General features: G+C 38.2%; 1 protein-coding gene across 1 annotated transcript; it reads right to left on the bottom strand.

Moving 5' to 3' along the window:
* Positions 1 to 24436: 24436 nt before the first annotated feature.
* Positions 24437 to 25826, bottom strand: LOC107798050 (guanylate kinase 2, chloroplastic/mitochondrial). The gene has a single exon (XM_016620988.2). The coding sequence runs from the start codon at positions 25614 to 25616 to the stop codon at positions 24711 to 24713; it is 906 nt and encodes a 301-aa protein (XP_016476474.1). The 5' UTR covers positions 25617 to 25826; the 3' UTR covers positions 24437 to 24710.
* Positions 25827 to 26092: the final 266 nt, after the last annotated feature.

The following is a 26092-nucleotide window of genomic DNA, read 5'->3' as shown; positions in this document are numbered from 1 at the left end:
TATAGGTTGGAGGAGGATTGTTATCATCATATCAAATAAGTACTTTGCTTTGCAATACTACAGGTTCTCTTCCTTGTGTTTATTTTATCTCATATTCATTTTACTTATTTGGTGAAAGATCTTGATTATATTTTGCTTCTCTGTATTGGTTTTGTTCATGTAATTCGCATGGTATGGGTGCTTCATCTTTTATTTTGTGTGTATGGTAGCTTTTAGGAGTGGACGAAATACTCCTAGCTAGGTTGAACAAACATAAAAGGGACTATCTTATGACTGCCATTCATTTTCGTACAGTTTTAGCACTAGTCAATAATTTTTACACTATAAGACTTCCTCGTTGAATGGATTTAACTATTTGTATTAAGTTAGGAAATGAGTTCTTCTTTTTGGTTGAGTAATAGTAAGTACTACTGTTAGTGAATTATCTTTTTTCTAGTTTTAATCCTTTGTCCATTGTGGTAAATAAATCATCTTTGAAGGAAGTGTATAATTCATTTTACAAGGGGCAATTTTCACAGAGCTGTAGTACAAAGTTGGCTCGAGAATAAAAAGTATATTTTGCAGCCTTGTTTTGTGATTTAATCACTCTTTAATTTACTGTTGTTCTTGATATGTGTATATAAGTAATATAGAGTAAGTAATGTTTTTAGTTTGCTTTAGGCACGTTAATTATATAATTATCATGACTACTAAAATTCGGGAGTACATTTCATGTGGCCCGGTTCTAATTTCCAACAATGTTTTATAAAATGTGTCGTGAACCACGAGTACATTTTATGTAGCGTGGTTTACGATGTGTTTTAAATAACTTTGAATTTTTTTCGGAAATATTAAAAGTGGCTAAAATATTAGTAGTATTTTTTGCTTTTTGCTTTTTTTTTTTGCCTTTTGCTTTTTGCTTTTTTGCTTTTTGCTTTTGCTTTTTGCTTTTTGCTTTTAGTACCAATTATGGGTCTGTATGATCCATTTTCACGTTAGGACCATTTTGAAAGATCACTAAATGAAAAAAAGTGTTAGAATAAGATTTTAATTTAATCCCAACAATTCATCTCATATATTTTATTTTAGTGGCCTCTTTGTTAATTAATTTTACATTGAGACTTTGGTACAAAAGCATCTGCACTATGTTGATCCATACTTGTTCATTATATTGTAGTAATTCATATGTGGGGATGTATATTTGTATGATCTCAAGAAAAAGAAAAGGAAAATAGTCATACTTAATTACTTACCTAATTGATACCACTACTACTGCTGCTTGTAATTCAAAATAAGAAAAAGAAGATTAACGCAATAGATGGTTGATTAGTCATGAATATCATCGGTTGATTTGTCCATGTGGTTATCTAATTTAGGAATAATAATAATAATTCAAGAACATCGTAGTTTGCTTTAGGCTCGATTTAGACTAGTATTGTGATTATGTATACGTTCCCGTAACATAACTGCGATTTTAATTCCAAAAAGTAACTCGAGGGATGCGTTCGCGCAACTTCAACCAAACCTTTCTTAATATAAATAAATCAAGCGTTATTAATTGTGGACACGTTTGCGTGACATGATTTTTTGACGCGCCAAAAGAAAAGAGTATACGTACGCGTAACTCAATTCTTTAATTACAAACAAATCAAGTGATTAAAAGCGGTAAAAGGTAAATGCACATAGGTTTTAAAATAAGTAATTAGGCAATTTTAGCCAAGTATAAATCACTAAGCGACCGTGTTAGAACCACAGAACTCGGGAATGCCTAAAACCTTCTCTCGGGTTAGTAGAATTCCTTACCCGGATTTCTGTGTTCGTAGACCATTAAATAAGAGTCAACTTTCTCGATTCAGGATTTTAACCGGTGACTTGGGACACCATAAATTATCCTAGGTGGCGACTCTAAAATAATTAAATAATCTCATTTCGAATAATGTCACTTTAATGAAAAAACTCCCTTATATACCTTCGGGTGTAGGAAAAAGGAGGTGTGACAATACTCATTTCAAATTCACTCCCCATAAGTTTACCAAATTCCTTACTTAGTTTCTCAGTGGTTGTGCAAAAAATTATGTCATCAAAATATATTTGTACTACAAGAAGATCCTTATCTTTTTTCCTCAAGAATAGAGTGCTATAAATTTTACCTCTCTTGTAGCCATGTTCAAGCAGGAATTTGGATAGTCGTTCATACCATGCTCTAGGAGCCTGCTTGAGTCCATAGAGTGCCTTGTCTGGTTTGTATACATGATCCGGACACTCGTTGCTTTCAAACCATGGAGGTTGTTTGACAAACACTTCTTCCTTTAAGTAGCCATTTAGGAAGGCACTCTTGATGTCCATCTGGTGAAGAGTAAATTCCATGTATACAGCAAAGGCTATGAAGAGTCTTATTGCTTCCAACCTTGCAACTGGAGCAAAGGTTTCATCATAGTCTATGCCTTCCTCTTGGCTATAACCTTGAACCACCAACCTTGCCTTGTTCCTTGTAATAGTTCCATCTTCATCAAGTTTGCTTCTGAAGACCCATTTAGTGCCAATTACTAATCTGTCCTTGGGTCTTGGAACTATATGCCAAACTTGACTCCTTTCAAACTGATTGAGTTCATCTTGCATTGCATTTACCCAGTCTGCATCCTGCAAAGCCTCAACAACATTTTTAGTTTCAATAAGAGATAGGAAAGCATCAAAAGCACACAGATTCTTTAATTGAGATCTAGTTTTAATTCCAAAAGTTGGATCAGTAATTATGTTCTCAATGGGATGAGAACTTTGATACTTGTAAGGTTTCACAACCAACTGGTTGTTGTTTGATATTTCTCCCATGTTTTGGTGTTGAGGAATAGGCTCATAGACAGGTTCCATTTGGGAATTAGATTCAGTTCTTCTTTGTTCAGTTCCCCCTGTCATGTTGCCTTGGATGGAAAAACCCGTTCCATCATTTGTTCCTTCTTTTGGTGCAGCTTCAGCTTGGGCTGTGACTTCATTAAATCTTTTACCAGCCCAATAGCTTCATCTTCATATTCGTGTCTCTAAGAAAGAATGTTAGTTTCATCAAAAACTACATGTACACTTTCTTCTACACACATAGTTCTTTTGTTGTACACTTTATAAGCTTTGCTATGTGAAAAATATCCCAAGAATACCCCCTCTTCACTTCTGGGATCAAACTTACTTAGGGAGTCCTTTCCATTATTGTGCACAAAGCACTTGCATACAAATGCCCTAAGATGAGATATATTTGATTTTCTCCCTTTAAGTAACCTATTAATGATGTAACATGCATTATTTACAGCTTCTGCCCAGAAGCTATGGGGCAGTTTACTAGAAAGCAGCATAGTCCTAGCCATATCTTCAAGTGTTCTATTCTTTCTTTCAACTCTCCATTTTGTTGTGGAGTCCTAGGGGCAGAAAAATTATGATCTATGCCATGCTCATCACAAAATTCAGCAAACTTAGCATTTTCAAATTCAGTTCCATGATCAGACCTAATTGATGCAAGTTGATTACCTAGTTGTTTCTAAGTTTTTCTAACAAAAGAAGTAAACATGTCAAATGCTTCATCCTTAGATGTTAAAAACAATGTCTAAGTAAACCTAGAGTATTCATCAACAAGCACCATAACATATCTCTTACCGCCTCTGCTCAGAGTTCTCATTGGTCCACAAAGATCCATATGGACCGGTTCCATCATTATGGTGGCACTCACCATTTTCTTGCTTTTGAAAGAGGATCCTACCTGCTCTCCCTTGCACAAGCCTCACAAACTTTGTCTTCTTGAAACTTGATGTTAGGCAGACCTATCACCAGGTCCTTGGAGACTAATTTGTTGAGTTGACTTAGACTTGCATGTCCAAAATGAGGGGATCATTATCCAACACACTCAAGCAAATGAGTTCATTTTCTGAAAGAGTGGACAAATCTACAATGTATATATTGTTTACTCTTTTTCCCTGCAAAACAATCTTGTCAGTGGTAAGATTTATCACAAAGCATTTGGTAGAGGTGAATGCTACCAAGTTACCTCTGTCACATAGTTATGATACACTGATTAGGCTATATTTCAAGTCATCTATCAAGTAGACATTCTCAATGGAGTGTGAGTCTGTCTTACCTACCTTTCCAACCCCAATGATTTCACCTTTCTTGGCATTTACAAAGGAGACATTACCTCCTTTTAGGTCCTCAAGTGAAAGGAACTGGTTCTTGTATCCAGTCATATGCTTTGAACAACCACTATCCATGTACCATATTTGGCTGTCCCCTTTCACTTGGACCTGTAAAAAGAAATCAGGAGTTAGTTTTAGGAACCCAAACTAGTTTGGGTCCCTTTCTATAGGCAAATGGGTAAATTAAATTCTTTTTAACCCATCCTGGAAGCCTATATTTTCCTTGAACAAAAGTTTTGTTCTTTTGACTGGCCTTTTCTTTTGCAGTACACTCACTTTTATAGTGACCAGTCTTTCCACAGTGTGTGCAGATTTTGTTCTCAAGAAGAATGATGTACTTGCTTTTGGGATCCCACTTAGGTGCAGGGATCCCATAGCCAAGTCCTCTCTTATTGCTACTATGGTGTTCTTGTAGCCATGAAAGTGCATCAGAGGACCTATTCCATTTGCAGGTTCTGTCTAGCTCATGCTTGACCTTGCTTAGATCTTCTTTTAGGACTCTTATATGCTCATCTTTGTACAACTCATCTTTTTATTTTTCCTATATTTTCTTCTAAAGTGAGTTGTGTGTGATCAACTTTTTTTTACCTGTTCCTAATTTTAGTTTTAAATTTTCAGATCTCAGCTCTAGGGCAGTGGTGTCAAGTTCATGAACCTGGTTCTTTAACTCGGCATTTTTAATATCTCTTTCACTAGCCCTAAGTTCTAGATTTTTGCACTTAGCTTTCAAAATTACGCACTCCTTAGACAACTGTTCTTTTTCATTGTTTAGATCCTCAGATTCATCAATGAAATCCAGGAGTAACTCAGACAGCCTTTCTTTAGACAAAAATTTAATCTTGTCTTTGAGATAAATTATACTTACCTCAGATTCCTCATCGGATTCTCCAATTGCCATAAGTGCTTGTTCATCTCCATCTTCATCTTTTGAATCCTCATCTGAGCTCTCTCCCCAAGCAGCAACCATAGCCTTTGTTGATCCTTTATTCTTCTTAGGATGAACCGGTTCCTTCTTCCTGTTTCTTCGTCCAACCCTTTCCTTCTTCCATTCAATTTCTCATTGAGGACAGTTTTTGATCATGTGGTCTGTCTTACCACTTTTGAAACAACCCTCGTTGGTCTATTTTTCAGGGACCCTTGGTTTGTTGTAAGTTGCACTTCTTGAAGAACCCTTTTCCTCTCATTAGATACTTCTTGAAATTCCTCGTAATCATAGTCATTTCATCCTCCTCTAGATCTGCACCTTCAGCTATTCTGAGAGCCATACTTCTTTCCTTCTTGGGTGCATCCATCTTCATGGTTTGCCTTCTAAGTTCATAGGTAGTGAGATTTCCAATTAACTCGTCCAACTTGAGAGTGGTAATGTTCTTTGATTCTTGAATAGTAGTGATTTTGCTTTCCAAGTAACTAGCAAAACCCTTGTCAGAATTTTCTCAACCTTGTCTTCTTCAAGGATAATCCTTCTAAGAGACTTAAGTTCATTTGTTAGTATTGTGAACCTTGTATACATCTCTTGGATGGTTTCTCCTTCCTTTATGGTGAAATTCTCATATTGAGAGTACAACAGTGTTCCTCTTCATCTCTTCACTTGAGGAGTTCCTTCGTGAGCCACTTGCAAGGTATCCCAAATTTCCTTAGCAGTAGTACAGCTTTGAATTCTGCTGTACTCATTTGGACCAAGTCCACACACAAGCCATTTCTTGGCCTTAACATTCTTTTCCCACTTTTTCAAGTCCTCAGTCGTGTAGTCACCTCTTGTTTTTGGCACTTCTACTCCTTGAGCAGTCTTCTTTGTGGTAGCCAGTGGACCATCAGTGACAATGTCCCATAACTCATAGTTTTCTCCGATGATGTGATCTTTCATCCTGTTTTTCCACCAGGAGTAGTACTGGCCATTGAAGAGTGGAGCCCTAGCAGTGGATTGTCCTTCCCAGTTTTCAGGTGGTGCACTCATCTTGATTTGTTCCTAAGGTGTTAGCCTTTTCAAGGATAACCCATTCTGATATCAATTGATGTTTTATACTTCAATACCACACATGAGGGGGGGGGGTGATTTGTGTGATATCCAATTTTTTGCTTAACCTGAGTATAGAAGGACATGGTTCTTCTATGTGTTCCAACTACTACTGTTGCGGAATAATAAGTACAGAAATTAAAGAACATAGAGATTTTATGTGGAAAAAACTTGGCTTAAAAGGTGAAAAAACCACGACCTACTTTCCAGTAGGATTTTCCCAAACTCTCCACTAAAATCACTAAGCCAAAAACTGCATTTACATAAACTCTTTTGTATACCTAGGACTAACTCTAATCCCGTTGTAGCACACAGCCTCAACTGTTGCGACAACTTCAAGTTAACTCTAACTTGAAAACTCTGAGTACCTAATACAATTGCTTCTAGATAAAGCTGAAAGGTACAATATAAAAACACCTACTACAATTGAACTAGAATAAAAGACAGACACTTGGAACTGGTTCTTCTATCTGGTTCATGTAGCTTCAAGTTTGCACACTCGAATCACACATAAATTGCTTGCAAAATTGCCTTACTATTTTGCTCTTAATTCACATTTAACTTCTGCTTATATGCGTTACCTGTAAAAGAGAACAACACTGATATTTATAGAGTTAGTAAATAGAGATTGACTAGAATTGTGATGCTACTCTTCCTTGGTGGAAGAGTTCTAGTTGATCTCAACTTCTAACTCTATCCTTCTCTTAAACTGTATTCACTTTGAGTAAGGAGTCTCTCTCCTTATCCAACATGCAACCTTTTCGATCAGGATCAGGAGATATCACTTCTATTAAGTTAGGTTTATCTCCTTCACGTGCATCTCACATGCTTGAGTTGACCATATCTGTACTTCACTAAGATGGACCTGATCCATATCTGAGTTCCTTTGTCAATCTTCAAAACTCTCCTTTACTTGGGCTAACAAAATATCATCTTATATTAATTGGTGGAATGCTTCTATTGGAAAAATAGATAAGGAATGAAAATTAACTCAACGGCAAATGTTGAGGTTTGATAATATCGAGGTCACTGGTTTACAAAAAAAAAAAATGTTACCTGCAAATGGTATTTACAATGCAAATCAAACAATTTAACCATATCTATTGCAAATTAAAGTGATTAGAACACATATAACTTAATCATAGTTAAAAAATAAATGTTTACATGCAATACACATGCCTTGAATTTATAAATTTGGTGCAAAATGGGTACGGGTTTTTTGTAAGTTTATATTATTATATAATATACTTTACCATATGTGGTTAATCTTCGATATATCATGGATATGTCATAAATTGACTTTGTAACTCTTCTCGCAACGTTTTTGCTTTTTTAGATAAAACAGAAAAATAAAAATAAATAGTAAGAAGATTTATTCTGCGAACCAAAAGTATCTTATATTTATACCAGTCACTATGATGAATAGATTTGGAAGGTAAACATGCAAGTTGATAAAGAGGAAACTTCTTTCTATTGCTTCTTGTATGATGTTTTAGTTATTAAACTACTGTATTCAGTACTAGCAGTTGACAAAACCAATGACACCATGTCCCACATGTCAAGGCTGATCTAGCATAATTGCAAAACTAATTATGAGTTTATAGTTCATATCAGAACAACTAAAATTAATTTACGGTGAAGGAGGTAATAGGTCGAAATTAAAGCACGAATAACTAGCAATAATTAACAATTTCCCATCAAAAGACCAAGATGTGTAGCTCTTTCCAAATGTGGATCCATGTAATTACTTCCTCTGTCTCATATTATCAGTCGTGGTTACTAAAAATAGTTATCTTAAATTATTTGTTATTTTAGAAGTTCAAAACAAAATTAATTTTTTTTTTCTTTTTCACTCTTAATAATAATTTTCTTTGAAGACTACAAACACCTCAATTATGAATAACTTTGTTCAAATTTCAATAAGTCAACCTTATTTTCTTAAACACGTTATCATGTATATTACACAAATGCAATCAATAAACACCGAAATCCTAACAACTTCTACCATCTAACGCATAAATTGAGAAAATATTCAATAAAGAAAGATTAAATATTAAGACATGAATAAGGATAAAATAGTCAAAATCTCATTTTAACTAATTTTTCTTAAGGGGCATATATAAGAGAACCATGACAGATAATATGAGATGGAAGGAGTAGCATTTTAATGCGACATGTTCATTCTTTTATTTCATAAAAAAAATTATTAGTCAATAAATTGATTACATACGAGAGAACAAAACCTGGCTTGAGAGCTTATAATATATTTATAGAAATCGCTGCAGTTATATAGCTAACAGCTCAATGTTCAACATGGCACCAATTTAAGCAACAGCGCCCAGTATGGTTCAGAATTTTGTGGTCGAAATATGTGTGTGAATAACTAGTATAAATTGTTGGATTAGATAGTGTTCTATGGGAGTATTTTAAGAATAATATATTTTATCTCTCATTGAAAAATAAAGAAAGGAAGAAATGTTTAAAAGTACATCCTTATCTTATATAGTAGTTTGAATATTTTAAAGGATATTCGGAAGGAAAATTAGAATTTGACTATATAGTTAATAGTCAAGATTGGGCACTTGGACACTTGACCTTTGTGCCAATTAAGTAGCCTGAAATTAATACTTTAGTCACCTATTATTTTATTAATTAATTAAAAACATTTTCTTTAAGTTAATTTCACAAAACGTTTTACCATTTTTTTAATTTTGAAATTCAGAATAGGTGATTATTGGTTTTTAAAAGGTGTCTGGTGTGAAAGGATGAGTCTATTAATTTTAACAGACTTCCAGAGGTATTATAAATACTTGTATATCTCCAAAACGAAATACAACATCATATTTTCATTTTTTTCTCTTCTACTTATTTCTACAACTCAAAAATATTTTGTTCTTGTGGGAAATTCGAGTTAATTGTTGAAACTCGAATTTCAGTGACTTTGTAAAATCCTGGAGGAATTCTGTTATTATCTCTGTAGCAATAAAGTGGGAAGCTTAAATTCCTTAAGGACATTACACTATCGAAACCATATCATTTCATCCCATTATTTTTTGGAAATTTTACCTCCTATAGCAAGGTTTTACACCTTATTTATTATAAATAAATATCCTTATGGAATATTATTTTCTATAGCTACCTTTTAGGTTTTATAGAAAAATATGTATATATGGCCACTTCCTAACGTTTAGCCATTAAATACGATGGGTAATATTTTTCTCTCTCCTACTTTGTGTTCTTTCTCTCACAAGACCGCCGTATAGTATACAACTTCAGAAACCACAATCTCTCTCCACCATCTCTCTCTCTCTCTCTCTCTCAACGCCAGTCTCTTCTCCATGAATAAAACCACGATTCTCCACTAATTCATCTTCGTTGGCTCGCGAAATTTTCAAATTTTTTTGCTTCAAAAAGTTGTGGTAAGTGTTAAAGTTGTTAGATTTTCGCTGGTACATTGCTTCTTCTGTTTCTCTTTACTAATTTTTTAGAAATAATCACCATTGTTATGCTTTCACCAGAAAACTCGAAATTTCATCTCCAATGGCTAATTCAACAACTCACAAGAGGGTTACCCGACATCGAAACAAGCCCAATTTGAGAAATCTTCGAAAGAATCAACACTTCCTGATACGAAAAAGAGAAGAAAACTTATGGATGATGATTCAGGGGTTAAGGGAAAAGATACTTTATTTTCATTATATTCAATGTATCTCGCTGTATTTCATGTATTTCATTGTATTCACTGTCTTTAGTTTTTTCTACTTTTTCAATATATTCATTGTATTTAACTATATTCAATGTAATTATATAATTTCAAAGGCTTCACTTTGTTTCACTGTTTTGTCCAGCAGTATATATTCAATAGTTTATATTCATATGTATTGAACATAAGTATATATGTATTCAAATATATCTGCAATATGTATTCAAAATATATCTGCAGTATGTATCTGCAGTATGTATTAATATGTTTTTGCACTATAGATGACCTGCTATACTTCATGTATTCAATGTATTTATATGTATTTAACTATATTCAATGTAATTATATAATCTCTCTGAAGATTGCTATATTTTTGAGATACCACTAAAAAATATTTTAGTAAAGATACCACTAAAAAAAGAAAGGATGGATTAAATCTCTGAATATTACTCTGTTTTTGGGGTATTTTTCGGCAGAAAATCTTTTTTATAACTAGAAATACAAATTTTGTTTGTTATAATTGAGTTTGTTGGATTATATTGAGAGTCTATCGTATTAATTGATTCCCTTACCATTTTTAAATAGCTGGAGACCTTTTTTCCGTAAATTTTTATTATTGTATTCATGAATACAACTCGCAAATACATATGAATACAATCTATGTTAAGCTGAATGTGATGACCCGAAAGGTCATCACTTATTTTAGAAATAAATTTTGTGTTCCGAGGCCTTAAAACCTCCTTTTTACCTCACATCAATTTGCGTGCATGATCCGGTCGTATATCCAAAAAGCTTTTATGTGAAAATATGAGAAATAGAAATTTCTAGAGTTAAAATTTGATTATGATTGACTTTGGTCAATATTTTGAGCAAACGGACCCGGATCTATGTTCCGACGATCCCCGGAGGTCCGCAGTAAAATGTGAGACTTGGGCGTATGCCCGGAAATGAATTCTGAGGTCCCAAGCCTTATAAATCAATTTTTGAAAGAAATTGTTTTGTTGAATTACTTATGAAATAAAGAAAAGAATTAATATTTGAAACCATTGGTATCGGGCCCGTATTTTGGTTCCGGAGCCCAGTACAAACTTGTTAAAGTATTTAAATGATAACTGTGAAATTTGGTGAAAATGGAATTTATTTGACATGATTTGGACCTCCAGTTGGAGAGTTATGAACTTTAAGTGTTCTTGAGGAAAGTGATGAGTTTTGAGGTTTAATTCATAGTTTTACATGTTATTTTCATGATTTGATTACACGAGCAAGTCCGTATGATGTTTTTGGGTTAGTGTACATATTTGGTTTGGAGCCCTGAGGGCTCGGGTGAGTTTTGGATAGGCCTCGGAGTGAAACTTGGACTTAGGAAGTTGCAGGTTTTTAGCTGGTATGTTACAGGTCTGCGAAGCCTGGCTCGCAAATGCGAAGTTTCATCGCAAATGCGAAGACGACCTATGCTGCCTTGAGTCGCAAATGCGACGTGTTTATCGCAAAAGCGATATCGCAAATGCGAAAATGCCATGAACTCCCCAGTCGTCGCAAATGCGACAATTCCATCGCAAAAGCGAGTTCGCAAATGCGATTATAGCAGTCTGAGGGGTTTGCAATTGCGAACCCTGGTTGCAATTGCGACATCTGCAACCTGCAAAATCATAACTTAGACACATTTCAAAACCTAAACACTCTTGGGCGATTTTTCAAAGACAAGTACTCTTCCAAATTGATTGTAAGTCATTTATAACTTGTTTTTATTAATATTTAACATCTTTTCTCATGATTTCAACTCAAAATCAAAGGTTTTCATGGGAGAAATTGAGTGTTTTGGGTAGAACCTAGGTTTTTCAAATTTTAGGGATTTAGACCTCGATTTGAGGTCCGATTTCAAAACATATTATATATTTGGGTTCGTGGGGGAATGGGTAATCGGGTTTTGGTTCGAACCTCGGGTTTTGACCATGTGGGCCCGGGGGAGATTTTTGACTTTTTTGGAAAAACTTTAGAAAACCTATTTCCATGCATTAGAATTGATTCATTTAGCATTTATTGATATAGTTAAGTAACTTGTGGCTAGATACGAGCGAATTGGTGGTGGAATCAAGAGGTAAAGTGATAGTTGAGACTTGAATTGCTTTTGTGGCATCAAGATAAGTGTTTGGTCTAACCTTAGCTTGAGGGATTAGGAGTTGTGTCCTCTTTGCTATGTGTTATTTGTTGAGTACGACGTATAGGCATGGTGACGAGTATCTATACGTTGGTGTCAAGCATGCTCGTGAGTCTTACACTATGCTTAATGTGACTCCGTTTGTATTGTTCATGCCTTATGTGATGATTTCTATTGTTGAGCAAAGCTTGTGGAAGTAATAGTGGTATTTGAATATTGAAAAGCGTTGGCTCAAGTTGTATAATGAATTGTGGAAGTATAATTGGAAATTGAACCTTATACAGCATTGGCTCAAGTTGTGAAGTGAGTTGTGAAGTAAATGTAAAAAAGAGAAGAGGATTATTATATTGTCTCCCTTGCCGGGATGTTGTTGCTTTTAATGCTATCTCCCTTGCCGGGATGTTGATGCTTTTGATATTGTTCCCTTGCCGGTATTTGATTGTTGAACTATTGTTTCCTTGCCAGGATTTTATTGTGATTTCATTTATTCCTTGCCCTTATTTCTTGTGATTGTTGTTTGGGTGAGTAAGAGTGTTAAATCACGAAGGGTGATGCCGTGTATGATTTTGTGAGGAAGAGTTTAAAAGCACGAAGAGTGATGCTGTGCCGCACGATGTATAATTCTGTACCGATTATATTGTTTTTATGGTGAGGACGAGAGTAAAAGCATGAAGGGTGATGCCGTGCAGATTATATTAATTCTTATGGTGAGGATGAGAGTTAAAGCACGAAGGGTGATGTCGTGCACTTGTTTGATTTCTTATTCTTGTTGATAATTGAGTTATGGTGTTCCTTGTATTTACCTATTGTCCTTCTATTATCATTTGGTGTTTCCCCGTAGCATGTTTCCCCCTCTCATTCTTAACTGAACACTCCTGCTTTTATTTTCCGTTGTATATGATTTAACTGCACAGATTTATTTGGTAGTCTGGTCCTAGCTTCGTCACAACTTCGCCAAGGTTAGACTAGGCACTTACCAGCACATGGGGTCGGTTGTACTGATACTACACTCTGCATTGTGTGCAGATCCCGATACTTGAGCATACAGACCGTAGCTTTGGGTTGCTGTCTTCAGTTCATTCGAAGATCCAAGGTAGTCCTGCAGGCGTCTGCAGGCCCTGGCGTGTCCCTTTATCCTTTCATCCTATTTCATTTATATAATTCAGAAACAGTGTTGTATTTATTTTTTTGGACCTTGTTTGTAGTATTCTTAGACCATCTATGAAGTTGTGACACCAGTTCTGGGTATTCTTTGCTAAAGAAATTGTATTAGAAATATTTAAATGGTTTTAGTTGTTTCTTCCGCTTGTTTAAATTCCGCTGTTATAAATTGTTGGTTCCTAATTGATTAAGGATTAAAAATGGGATAAAGGTAAATTGTTCAAATGGTTGGCTTGCCTAGCTTTCACTAGTAGGTGCCATCACGACTCCCGAGGGTGGAAAATTCGGGTTGTGACAAGTTGGATCAGAGCTCTAGGTTACATAGGTCTCACAACTCACGGACAAGCTTAGTAGAGTCTGAGTGATCGGTATTTATCCCCCAGAGGCTACAGAGTTAGGAAAAACTTCACATCTATTCTTTCCTGTCGTGTAGTTTGGTTTCTCAATGCTAATTGAATTTCTACTATGTTCTTTCGCAGATGGTGAGAACATGCGCTTCCTCATCCACTGATCAGCAGCCCGAGCCCCCAACAGCAGCTCCCACAAGGGGTAGAGGGTAAGGCCGAGGCCGTGCTAGAGGCTGAGGTAGGGGCAGAGCTCAACCCAGAGCAGCAGCACTAGCGGCAGAGCCTCAGGTTGAGATTGATGATGAGGTTCCGGCCCAGGTAGTTTCGGTGGGCCCAGCTTAGGTCCTAGAGGGGTTCATTGCTACCCCAGTACTCTAGGATGATCTGGTCCGTCTAGTGGGCCTTATAGAGAGTGTCACCCGGGTAGGCTTGCTTCCTGTAGCACCAGCTGTCTCTCAGGCTGGAGGAGGAGCCCAGACTCCTGCTACTCGCACTCCAGAGCAGTTGGCTCCCCAGTTTCAGACTTCAACAACTCAGCCAGTTGGAACAGTTCAGCCGGGTGTGGTAGCTTAGACCGGTGATGGAGCAGCTAATTCTGTCGATGCCTTGTGAAGATTGAACAGGTTCACCAAGCTCTTCACTACCACTTTCAGTGGTGCATCTTCTCAGGATCCCCAGGATTATTTAGACAGCTGTCATGAGGTTCTTAGGAACATGGGGATAGTGGAGACCAATGGGGTTGACTTTGCTACTTTTCACTTATCTGGATCCGCCAAGACTTGGTGGAGGGATTATTATTTGGCTAGATCAGTTTGGTCACCAACTTTGACTTGGGATTAGTTTTCTCATCTATTTCTGGAGAATTTTCTTTCTATCACTCAAAGAGAGATCTATCGGAGGTAGTTTGAGCACCTCCAGTAGGGTTCCATGACTGTTACTCAGTACGAGACCAGGTTTATTGATTTGGCCCGTCATGCTCTACTTATACTCCCCACTGAGAGAGAGAGAGAGAGGAGGTTCATTGAGGGGCTCATTCAGCCTATTCGACTTTAGATGGCTAAGGAGACGGGGAGTGAGATTTCTTTTCAGGAGGCGGGCAATGTGGCCAGGAGAGTTGAGATGGTTCTATTGCAGGGAGATGTTCAGGGGTCTGGCAAGAGGCCTCGTCATTCAGGCAGATTTAGTGGCACCTCGTCTGGAGGCAAGGAATCGTATGGTAGAGGCCATCCTCCTAGGCCTTTTTAGTCAGCACTTCAGGTTTCTCACGGTGCTTTAGGTGGTCGTGGTTCTCATATGTAGTATACTGATCAGCAGTCCTATAGTGCACCACCAGCCCCTTTCAGTGCACCACCACTGTAGAGTTTTCGGGGTGGTCATTCAGGTCGTCAAGGTCAGCAGTCTCAGCAGCCGAGGGCTTGTTATACTTGTGGTGATATGGGTCACATTGCTAGATTTTGCCCTCGAGCATCGAGCAGCTCTCAGCATCAAGGTTCCCGTGCCATGGTTCAAGCACCAGGGTTCCCGTGCCATGGATAGGCACCGAGTGTTCCACCACCCGGTCAGCCAGCTAGAGGTGGAGGTAGAGGTATTAGAGGTGGAGCTCAGGCCGCTAGAGGTGGAGGCCAGCTAGCAACAGGTCGTCCTAGAGATGTAGTTCAGAGTGGTGAGGCCCAGCCCCGATGTTATGCTCTTCCAGCCAGGCCTGAGGCTGAGGCTTCTGATGCAGTTATCACAAGTACTATTCTGGTTTATGGTAGGGATGCTTCAGTGCTATTTGATCCAGGGTCTACATACTCCTATGTGTAATCTTATTTTGCACCGTACTTGATCATGCCTAGTAATTCTTTGAGTGCTCCTGTATATGTGTCTACACTGGTGGGTGATTCTATTGTGGTAGATCGTGTCCATTGTTCGTGTATAGTTGTGATTGGGGGTCTTGAGACTCGTGTAGATTTGTTACTTTTGGACATAGTTGATTTTGATGTCATATTGGGGATGGACTGGTTATCACCTTACCACGCTATCTTGGACTGTCATGCCAAGACTATGACCTTGGCCTTGCCGGGTTTACCTCATTTAGAGTGGAGAGGGACTCCTGGTCATTCTACCCGTAGTGTTGTCTCATATATGAAGGCTCGGCGTATGGTCGAGAAGGGGTGTTTGGCCTATTTGGCATATATTCGTGATTCTAGTGCCGAGGTTCCTTCTATTGATTCTATGCCTGTTGTTCATGAGTTTCCTGAGGTATTTCCTTCAGACCTGCTGGGTATGCCACCCGACAGGGATATTGACTTCTGCATTGATTTGGCCCCGGGCACTCAGCCCATTTTTATCCCGTCGTATCGTATGGCCGCCTGAGTTGAAGGAGTTGAAGGAGTAATTGCAAGACTTGCTTGAAAAAGGCTTCATTAGACCTAGTGTCTCACCTTGGGGTGCAGCGGTGTTGTTTGTTAAGAAGAAGGACGGATCAATGAGAATGTGTATAGATTACCGGCAGTTGAACAACGTTACAATCAAGAATAAGTATCCATTATCGAGGATTGATGATTTGTTTGATCAGCTTCAGGGTGCCAAGGTATTTTCGAAGATTGACTTGAGATTTGGCTACCCTTAGTTGATGATTAGGGCATCCGATGTCCCTAAGATAACTTTCCGCACTCGGTACGAGCATTATGAGTTTTGGTGATGTCATTCGGGTTAACAAATGCCCCAACAGCTCTTATGGATTTCATGAACCGAGTGTTTAGGCCTTACTTGGATTCGTTCGTGATAGTCTTCATTGATGATATTTTGATCTATTCCCACAGCCGGGAGGAGCATGAGAAGCATCTCAAAGTGGTCCTCCAGACTTTGAAAGATAGTCAGTTATATGCGAAGTTTTTGAAGTGTGAGTTCTGGTTGAGTTCAGTTGCGTTCTTGGGTCATGTTGTATTAGTAGAGGGTATTAGGTTGATCCGAAGAAGATAAAGGCAGTCAAGAACTGGCCTAGACCAGCATCAGCTACAGAGATCCGGAGTTTCTTGGGTTTGGCAGGCTATTATCTTCGATTTGTGGAGGGGTTTTCATTTATTGCAACCCCGATGACCAGGTTGACCCAGAAGGGTGCCCAGTTCAGGTGGTCGGACGAGTATGAGGCGAACTTTCAGAAGCTCAAGACAGCTTTGACTACGGCGCCGGTGTTGGTTTTTCCCACAAGTTCAGGGCCATATACAGTTTATTGTGATGCATCTCGTATTGGACTTGGTGCGGTGTTGATGCAGTATGGCAAGGTCATTGCTTATGCTTCGCGTCAGTTGAAGATTCATGAGAAGAACTATCCGGTCCATGATTTAGAGTTAGCAGCCATTGTTCATGCGTTGAAGATATGAAGGCATTATTTGTATGGCGTGGCATGTGAGGTGTTCACGGATCACAAAAGTCTTCAGTATTTGTTCAAGTAGAAGGAGCTAAATTTGAGGCAGAGAAGGTGGTTGGAGCTATTGAAGGACTATGATATCACCATCTTATATCATCCGAGAAAGGTCAATATGGTGGCCGATGCATTGAGTAGGAAGTCAGCCAGTATGGGCAGTCTTGCGTATATTCTGGTCGATGAGAGACCGCTTGCTTTGGATGTTTAGGCTTTGGCCAATCAGTTCATGAGGTTGGATGTTTCTGAGCCCAACCGTGTGCTAGCTTGCACAATCGCTCGTTCTTCATTATTGGAGCGTATCCGAGAACGGCAGTATGATGATCCTCATTTGTGTGTCCTTAGAGACACAGTGCAGCACGGAGGTGCCAAGCAGGTTACATTAGGAGAGGATGGAGTTTTGAGGCTGCAGGGTCGAGTTTGTGTGCATAATAAGGATGGGCTCCAGGAGTCGATTTTAGAGGAGGCCCACAGTTCCCGGTACTTTATTCATACGGGCAGCGTTAAGATGTATCAGGATTTGCGGCAGCATTATTGGCAGAGGAGAGTGAAAAAGGATATTGCTGCATATGTGGCTCGGTGTTTGAATTGTCAGCAGGTTAAGTACGAGCATCAGAGGCCTGGTGGTTTGTTCTAGAAGATTGAGATTCCTGAGTGGAAGTGGGAGCGTATCACTATGGACTTCGTTGTTGGACTCCCACGGACTTAGAGGAAGTTCGATGCAGTGCGAGTTATTGTTGATAGGCTGACCAAGTCAGGACATTTCATTCCAGTGGCAGTCTTCTATTCTTCCGAGAGGTTTGCTGAGATCTATATCCGAGAGATTGTTCGTCTTCATGGTGTGCTCGTGTCTATCATTTCGGACCGAGGTATGCAGTTTACCTCACATTTCTGGAGAGCGGTTCAGCGGGAGTTGGGCACATGGGTTGAGCTGAGCACAGCGTTTCATCCTCAGACGGACGGGCAGTCCGAGCGGACTATTCAGATTTTGGAGGATATGCTTCGAGCTTGTGTCATTGACTTTAGAGGTTTGTGGGATCAGTTTTTGCCTCTAGCAGAGTTTGCCTACAACAACAGCTACCAGTCGAGTATCTAGATGGCTCCTTATGAGGCTTTATATGGTAGGCGGTATCGGTCTCCGGTTGGATGGTTTGAGCTGGGAGAGGCTCGGTTGTTGGGTACGAATCTAGTACAGGATGCCTTGGACAAGGTCAGGATCATTCAGGATAGGCTTCGTACAGCTCAGTCCAGGCAAAAGAGTTATGCTAACCGTAAGGTTTGTGATTTGGCATTCATGGTCGGTGAGCGGGTGTTGCTTCGGGTGTCGCCTATGAAGGGCGTGATGAGATTTGGGAAGAGGGGCAAGCTTAGCTCTAGATTCATTGGCCCGTTTGAGATTCTTGATCGAGTGGGAGAGGTGGCTTACAGACTTGCGTTGTCGCCGAGCTTATCAGCTGTGCATCCAGTGTTTCATGTGTCCATGCTTTGGAAGTATCACGGTAATCCATCCCACGTGTTAGATTTTAGCACTGTCCAGTTGGACAAGGACTTGTCCTATGAGGAGGAGCCGGTAGCTATTCTACACCGGCAGGTTTGTCAGTTGAGATCGAAGAGTTTCCCTTTTGTTCGTGTTCAGTGGAGAGGTCAGTCTGCTGAGGCATCGACCTGGGAGTCCAAGTCCAATATGCGGAGCCGTTATCCCCATCCTTTCCCCGACTCAGGTACTTCCTTCTTATGTCCGTTCGAGGATGAACGATTGTTTTAGAGGTGGAGTATGTGAGGACCCGAAAGGTCATCACTTGTTTTAGAAACAAATTTATTGTTCTGAGGCCTTAAAACCTCCTTTTTACCTTACCTCAATTTGCGTGCATGGTCTGGACGTATATCCGAAAAGCTTTTATGTGAAAATATGAGAAATAGAAATTTCTAGAGTTAATTTGATTATGGTTGACTTTGGTCAATATTTTGAGCAAACAGACCCAGATCTGTGTTCCGACGATCCCAGGAGGTCCATAGTAAAATATGAGACTTGGGCGTATGCCCGAAAATGAATTCCGAGGTCCCAAGCCTTAGAAATCAATTTTTGAAAGAAATTATTTTGGTGAATTACTTATGAAATAAAGAAAAGAATTAATGTTTGAAACCATTGGTATCGGGCTCGTATTTTGGTTCCAGAGCCCGGTACAAACTTGTTAAAGTATTTAAATAATAACTATGAAATTTGGTAAAAACAGAGTTTATTTGATATGATTTGGACCTCCGGTTGGAGAGTTATGAACTTTAAATGTTCTTGATGAAAATGATAAGTTTTGAAGTTTAATTCATAGTTTTACATGTTATTTTCATGATTTGATTGCACGAGCAAGTCCGTATTATGTTTTTGGGTTAGTGTACATGTTTGGTTTGGAGCCCCAAGGGCTCGGGTGAGTTTTGGATAGGCCTCGGAGTGAAACTTGGACTTAGGAAGTTGCAGGTTTGTAGTTGGTATGTTGCAGGCTTCGCAAATGCGAAGCCTGGCTCGCAAATGTGAAGTTTCATCGCAAATGCGAAGACGACCTGTGCTGCCTTGGGTCGCAAATTTGACGTGTTTATCGCAAATGCGAATGTCTCTTCGCAAATGCGAAAATGCCCTGAACTCCCTAGTCGTCGCAAATGCGACAATCCCATCACAAAAGCGAGTTTGCAATTGCAAACATTAATCGCAAATGCGATTATAGCAGTCTGAGGACTGATCGCAATTGCGACATCTGCAACCTGCAAAATCATAATAACTTAAACGCATTTCAACCATTTTTCAAACTCTTTCAAAACCTAAACACTCTTGGGCGATTTTTCAAAGACAAGTACTCTTCCAAATCGAATGTAAGTCATTTCTAACTTGTTTTTATTAATCTTTAACATCTTTTCTCATGATTTCAACTCAAAATCAAAGGTTTTCATGGGGGAAATTGAGTGTTTTTTGGTAGAACTTAGGTTTTTTAAATTTTGGGGATTTGGACCTCGATTTGAGGTCCGATTTCAAAACAAATTGTATATTTGGTTCGTGGAGGAATGTGTAATCGGGTTTCGGTTCGAACCTCGGGTTTTGACCATGTGGGCCCGGGGGCGATTTTTGACTTTTTGGGAAAAACTTTAGAAAACTTATTTTAATGCATTGGAATTGATTCATTTAGCATTTATTGATATAGTTAAGTAACTTGTGGCTAGATACGAGCGAATTGGTGGTGGAATCAAGAGGTAAAGCGATAGTTGAAACTTGAATTGTGTTCATGCCATCGAGGTAAGTGTTTGGTCTAACCTTAGCTTGAGGGATTAGGAGTTGCGTCTTATTTGCTATGTGTTATTTGTTGAGTACGATGTATAGGTATGGTGACGACTATCTATACGTTGGTGTCAAGCATGCCCGTGAATCTTATACTATGCTTAATGTGACTTTGTTTGTGTTGTTCATACCTTATGTGATGATTTCTATTGTTGAGCAAAACTTGTGGAAGTAATAGTGGTATTTGAATATTGAAGAGCATTGGCTCAAGTTGTATAATAAATTGTGGAAGTATAATTGGCAATTAAAACTTATAGAGCATTGGCGCAAGTTGTGAAGTAAATGTGAAAAAGAGAAGAGGATTATTATATTGTCTCCCTTGCCGGGATGTTGTTGCTTTTAATGTTATCTCCCTTGCCGGAATGTTGATGCTTTTGATATTGTTCCCTTGCTGGGATTTGATTGTTGAACTATTGTTCCCTTGCCGGGATTTTATTGTGATTTCATTTATTTCCTTGACCTTATTTCTTGTGATTGTTATTTGAGTGAGTAAGAGTGTTAAACACGAAGGGTGATGCCGTGCATTATTTTGGTGAGAGAGTGTTAAAGCACGAAGGGTGATGTCGTGTATGATTTTGTGAGGGGGTCGGTTGTGCTGATACTACACTCTTCATTGTGTGCAGATCCCGGTACTGGAGCATACGGACCGTAGCTTTGGGTTACTGCCTTCAGTTCATTCGGAGATCCAAGGTAATCCTGCAGGCGTCCGCAGACCCTAGCGTCTCCCTCTATCCTTTCATCCTGTTTTCATTTATATAATTCAGAAACAGTGTTATATTTATTTTTTTGGACCTTGTCTGTAGTATTCCTAGACCGTCTGTGAAGTTGTGACACCAGTTCTGGGTAGTCTTTGCTAAAGAAATTGTATTGAAAATATTTAAATGGTTTTAGTTGTTTCTTTCGCTTGTTTAAATTCCGCTGTTATAAATAGTTGGTTCCTAATTGATTAAGGATTAAAAATGGGAAAAGGTAAATTGTTCAAACGGTTGGCTTGCCTAGCTTTCACTAGTAGGCGCCATCACGACTCCCGAGGGTGAGAAATCCGGGTCGTGACACTGGACTTCCTTGTTTTCCGTCGAGTTTTGCCACTGTATTCATGAATACAGTAGCTTGAATACATCGAATACATTCTATAACAAGTGAAAACATAGCTATAAAAAGTAATTAAGTAAATAATAGCTATAGCAAATTAATAGCCACTAAATAATAGTCATTTCTAAAAATTCCTCTTATTTTTTCTAACATAACTTGAGTATATTCAGAATTCACTCAACTTTCAAAATGCAGAGTTCCATCTAGATTTGTCGCCAATATTACTGCACATTAATAAGCATAAAGTTGACTTTTATCCACAAAGAAGCTTCCCCTACCAAACATTATGGCTAACAACTAAAAAAATTATTCGGCATGGTACATTGCCTACATTAGAAGTACTAAACAACGCATGGAATTCATAATCAGAGAATTGACATTTCTTCATAACGAAGCTTCCCCTTATCAAATTCCGATTATTGTAAAACAACCATTACAAATCTTATAGCCCGTTTAGCCAAGCTGAAAAAATCAGCTTATTTTAAGAAATTCTTTTTTTTTAAAAGTGATTTTTTCAAAAGTACTTTTGGTGAGAAATAATTTGTGTTTCGCTAATTAATTTAAAAAGCACTTTTAAACAGCAATTAGTGTTTGGACAAACTTTTAAAAAGTGCTTCTAAGTGTATTTTTCTCAAAAGTGTTTCTAGAAGCACCCTTTTTTCCTCCTAAAAGCGTGGCCAAACACTTCAAATTTGGGGAAAAACATTTTTTTTGAATAAAAAAATGCTTTTCAACTTGGAGAAACTTGGCCTATCATGATATTAGTATTCTTTATTGTCCTTCTTGCTAAAAGAATACGATTCTTGTTCAAAAAGCCAAGTAGTGAATATCATTAAAAGGTAAAGGCTTCTCTTGGCATGAATTTGAAAAGTTCTTTTATGCTAACAAAAGGCAACACAATGAATGGACTTGTAATGTCAATAATATACCATTTTCATTGATTTGATCTTCAAAAACGGAAAACGCGAATATATGCCATTTGTTTGATGTCACTCAAGGCACGACTCTACTCAATAATAACATATCATAGTAGTAGCAAGGGGCCATAGCAACATAGACAGCAAGAAACAATACTACAAGGATAGCCATTATAATAGCAAGGAGCAATAAAGTTAAAAATTCTAGCAAATTAGAAAGAATTGCAACATGTTGAGTAATCACACCAGCTTATGATGTCTCAATAGAATGGCACATCATTAATTCACACATCCCAGATTTAAAAAAAAAAGGTGGGGGGCGGGAACCCGGTGCACGAAGTACCTCGTGTTCACGCAGGATCCAAGGAAGGGCCGCAACCCAAGAGGGTGTGATGTAGGCAGCCTATCCTGGCTAATTCGACGGCTCGTTCCCGTGACCTATAGGTCACACATCCGATACAAATTGAATTATTCAACAACTACATAAGATCAGCAAGATTTCTTCTGATCATATAGCTCATATAAACTCTCGGGAACTTAGCTCCAATGGCACCAAACTCAGTAACAGATGTAGGAGAAAAGAGCACCATTGGGTTCTGCGGTGAAATTTTCAGAACTCTCTATGGTTTTAATTTTAATTAACACATAAAAGGGACCAAAATCTTTTGAACTTTTGTTTCTGATATATTGGATCTTCGTTTGAATTATCAGATTTTCTTATGTTAAAAAGATAATTTTTCTTTGAACCTGATTATTCTCTAGCTTAATTCTCCATCTTTCTTTCTAGTGCTAAATGATTCAACTAACTCTTCCCATGGTGTCTGGAATAATGAGATAATTAGCCTTATTTTTCATCCCAAACTGACAAGAATATCGAAAGAGAGTCTCATAAATACACAGCATGAGAATAAGATTATCTTTCTTTCCCAACAACTGCAGTAAAAGAGCAGATTAAACTTTTGATAGAATTGTTAGGTGTCGTTTGGTTGCAAAGTGGGATATCCAAGGATTATAATGCTGGAATTATTATCCCACATCCTATATGGGATAAGTAGTACCACCATTTTGGTATAAAATTTGTATTGGTATTAGCTAATACCAATAACCAAACATGGGAGGCAGACAATCAGTGGCGGATTCACATGCTGATTTTGGGTGCTCAAGCCCCCATTATCTTTGACAAGATTTAGTAAATTTGTATAGCTAATTATAAAAATATTTAGATAAATATTGGGTGAGCACCCTAACTAAACTCTATTTTCCTCTTTTTTCAGAATTTTTATCAGTGAACACCCACGACTTTAAAATTCTGGATCCGCCACTGCAGACAATCCCAAATTCTATCCCAAGATTATAATCCTGATCCCGGTAACCAAATGACCCCTTAGGATTCAAATGAACAGCCAAATAAAGAGGATCATCTTCTATCTTTATGCAGAATAATGATTGATAAGCTAACAGAATTGGTAAAATCATACCATACTACTCAAGATGAATATTGTTGACAGTTACATCAGATTCCAGCCGGAGCACAATGGAACAGAGAAGTAAACCGACGAAATTATTAACATAGGTATGACTTGCCTTTTCTTCCTTTTCTTTTGCGGTTCCCATGCCAGCTTGTATGCACCTCGACTATTCCATTGGGTACCTGCTACCTCCCAACAACATATGTACCAGGTAACTCTACCACCAAGGTTTAAGCAGACGAGAAAGATTATCTTGCCTTTTATTGCATACACCATCTCAATCAAAAGGGCAATATGCTTGGCTAAATAAGACAAAAGAAAAGCAACCTCTAAATGCAACAAAATGCACCTTAAACGCGTTGTTTCCAGTTCAAACTTCAAAGACAGTAGGTACAATAATCAAAGGAAAAGCTGATGATGCCAAAGAAAAACAAGGCAATGTTATAAAACTGCATAAGTAATATGATGACAATTAGGTATATGGAGTGCCATCCATGTCGAGCCTAAACTTATGTGGGCTGTTCTACGCCAATCAAGAAGAGCAATATCTTTGATTCTTTCCCTATCCCCTTCAGGACAAAACTTACACTACCTCCAAAGAACAGTTTCTCATGAACGAATATCAAATTAAAAAGACTAGTTGCATGAATAAAAAAGACCATGCAAAGATAACCATAACAAATAACTATGTCATGGATCAAAAGACAGGAACTAAACTTTCCTCTGCCTCAACCAAAAATGAGCTAGACAAGGATTAACATAAGTACCAAACTTAAACAACTTTTGCTTAAGGAAACCCTTTGCATCGAGAATCTGTTATCCTTGCATGAAAATGTCCCCTATGGAAATGCAATAACCAGACAAAGTTATACAATTCCATAGAAGAAATAGAAAACAAAAAAAACTTTAATAACATTAGCTCAACTTAATCAAAGAAACAAATTAATGACTCAAAGGGAGACACTCTCTAAATCGTCGCAGTTCTTTGCCTGACTTTAGCTTTCTCTGCATCAATAATAGACTCCATCAACTTAACAGAATTCTCCAACTCCCCTTCTCTGTTCACTACCACATAATCAAATTCCTCCATATGCTTCACTTCCTCCCTAGCCGTGGCAATTCTCACAAGCAAAGTCTCTTTAGTCTCGGTCTTCCTATCAATCAACCTCTTCACTAATGCATCTTCACTCTCCGCCACTAAAAACACAAACACCGCAGATTTACCCAAAATCCTCTTCAACGTCGCTGCCCCTTGTATATCAACTCTCAACACTATATCCAATCCTTTAGCCATTTGATCCCTAATTTGCTGTTTTGGTATACCCTTATAATCCCCATACACCAATGCATACTCCAACAACTCATGTCTCTCAATCATTGTTATAAACTCTTCTTTACTCACAAAAAAGTAATCTTTTCCATCAACCTCACCGGGCCTTTTACCCCGGCTCGTCGCAGTAACAACAAAATGCATATTCTCCCTAACTTCTCTAAGCCTTTTAATCACCGCATCTTTACCAACCCCACTTGGGCCACTAACCACAATGATCAAAGGATGAGGGTCGGGTACCAATGGACCTGAACTAAATGGCGACCCCACCGCCGCCTCGAGGGCACGATACAATTCGGCCTTATCGGCAGTTTCAGGGGGTGGTATAGGGACATGGGCGGGTCTTCTTGCATCCGCCATAGCAGGAAATGACGACACTAAACGTTTGGTTACAAGAATTGGCCTTTTTTTCAATATTCTTGGAGTTGAGAGGAATTGTGGGTTATGGTCAAAAACAGCAAAAGGGTTTTTGAGATTTCGATAGAGGAGAAATGGGTCGCGGCTAGAATTTGATAAAGAGGTGTAGAGCCTACGAAATTGCATCGAATTTATATCGGATGAGAGAAGAGAAAAAAGGCTGCGAAATGGAGCGTGAATTTTACGGAGATGGATAGAGAATCGAAAGTAAGGACTGTTAATGCGGGCTATTAGTTTGAGAATCTTTGACTGGCTGGGAGAAGAGTTCTAATCTAGGGTTTATCCAAATTCCTAATTCCTCACTTATTTGCAATTTTGAACGGCCTTGTTTCGGGTCAGGGCATGTGAGATTGCTGATTTTCTCAGCTTTTTTGAGGTCTCTAATTCTATTTTTTATACTATTTTAAAAGGAAAATTTACGGGCACAACAAACATTTACATTGTATTTATCATTCGTAGCTATACTTTTCAAAAATTACCAATTGTAACTATATTTGACTTCATAGCAAATCCATTTATAGTATTTAAACAAAAGATCAATTGTTTTGAACTAAAACAAGAGAGCGACAAGCTCTCGTAGCGCAGTTGGTAGTAGGGGTGGG

Source organism: Nicotiana tabacum, chromosome 11 (assembly GCF_000715075.1).
Source record: "Nicotiana tabacum cultivar K326 chromosome 11, ASM71507v2, whole genome shotgun sequence".
In the NCBI taxonomy this organism is placed as follows: Eukaryota; Viridiplantae; Streptophyta; class Magnoliopsida; order Solanales; family Solanaceae; genus Nicotiana; species Nicotiana tabacum.
Note: the sequence above shows the minus strand (reverse complement) of the source record. Positions and strands in the feature narration are given on the sequence as shown.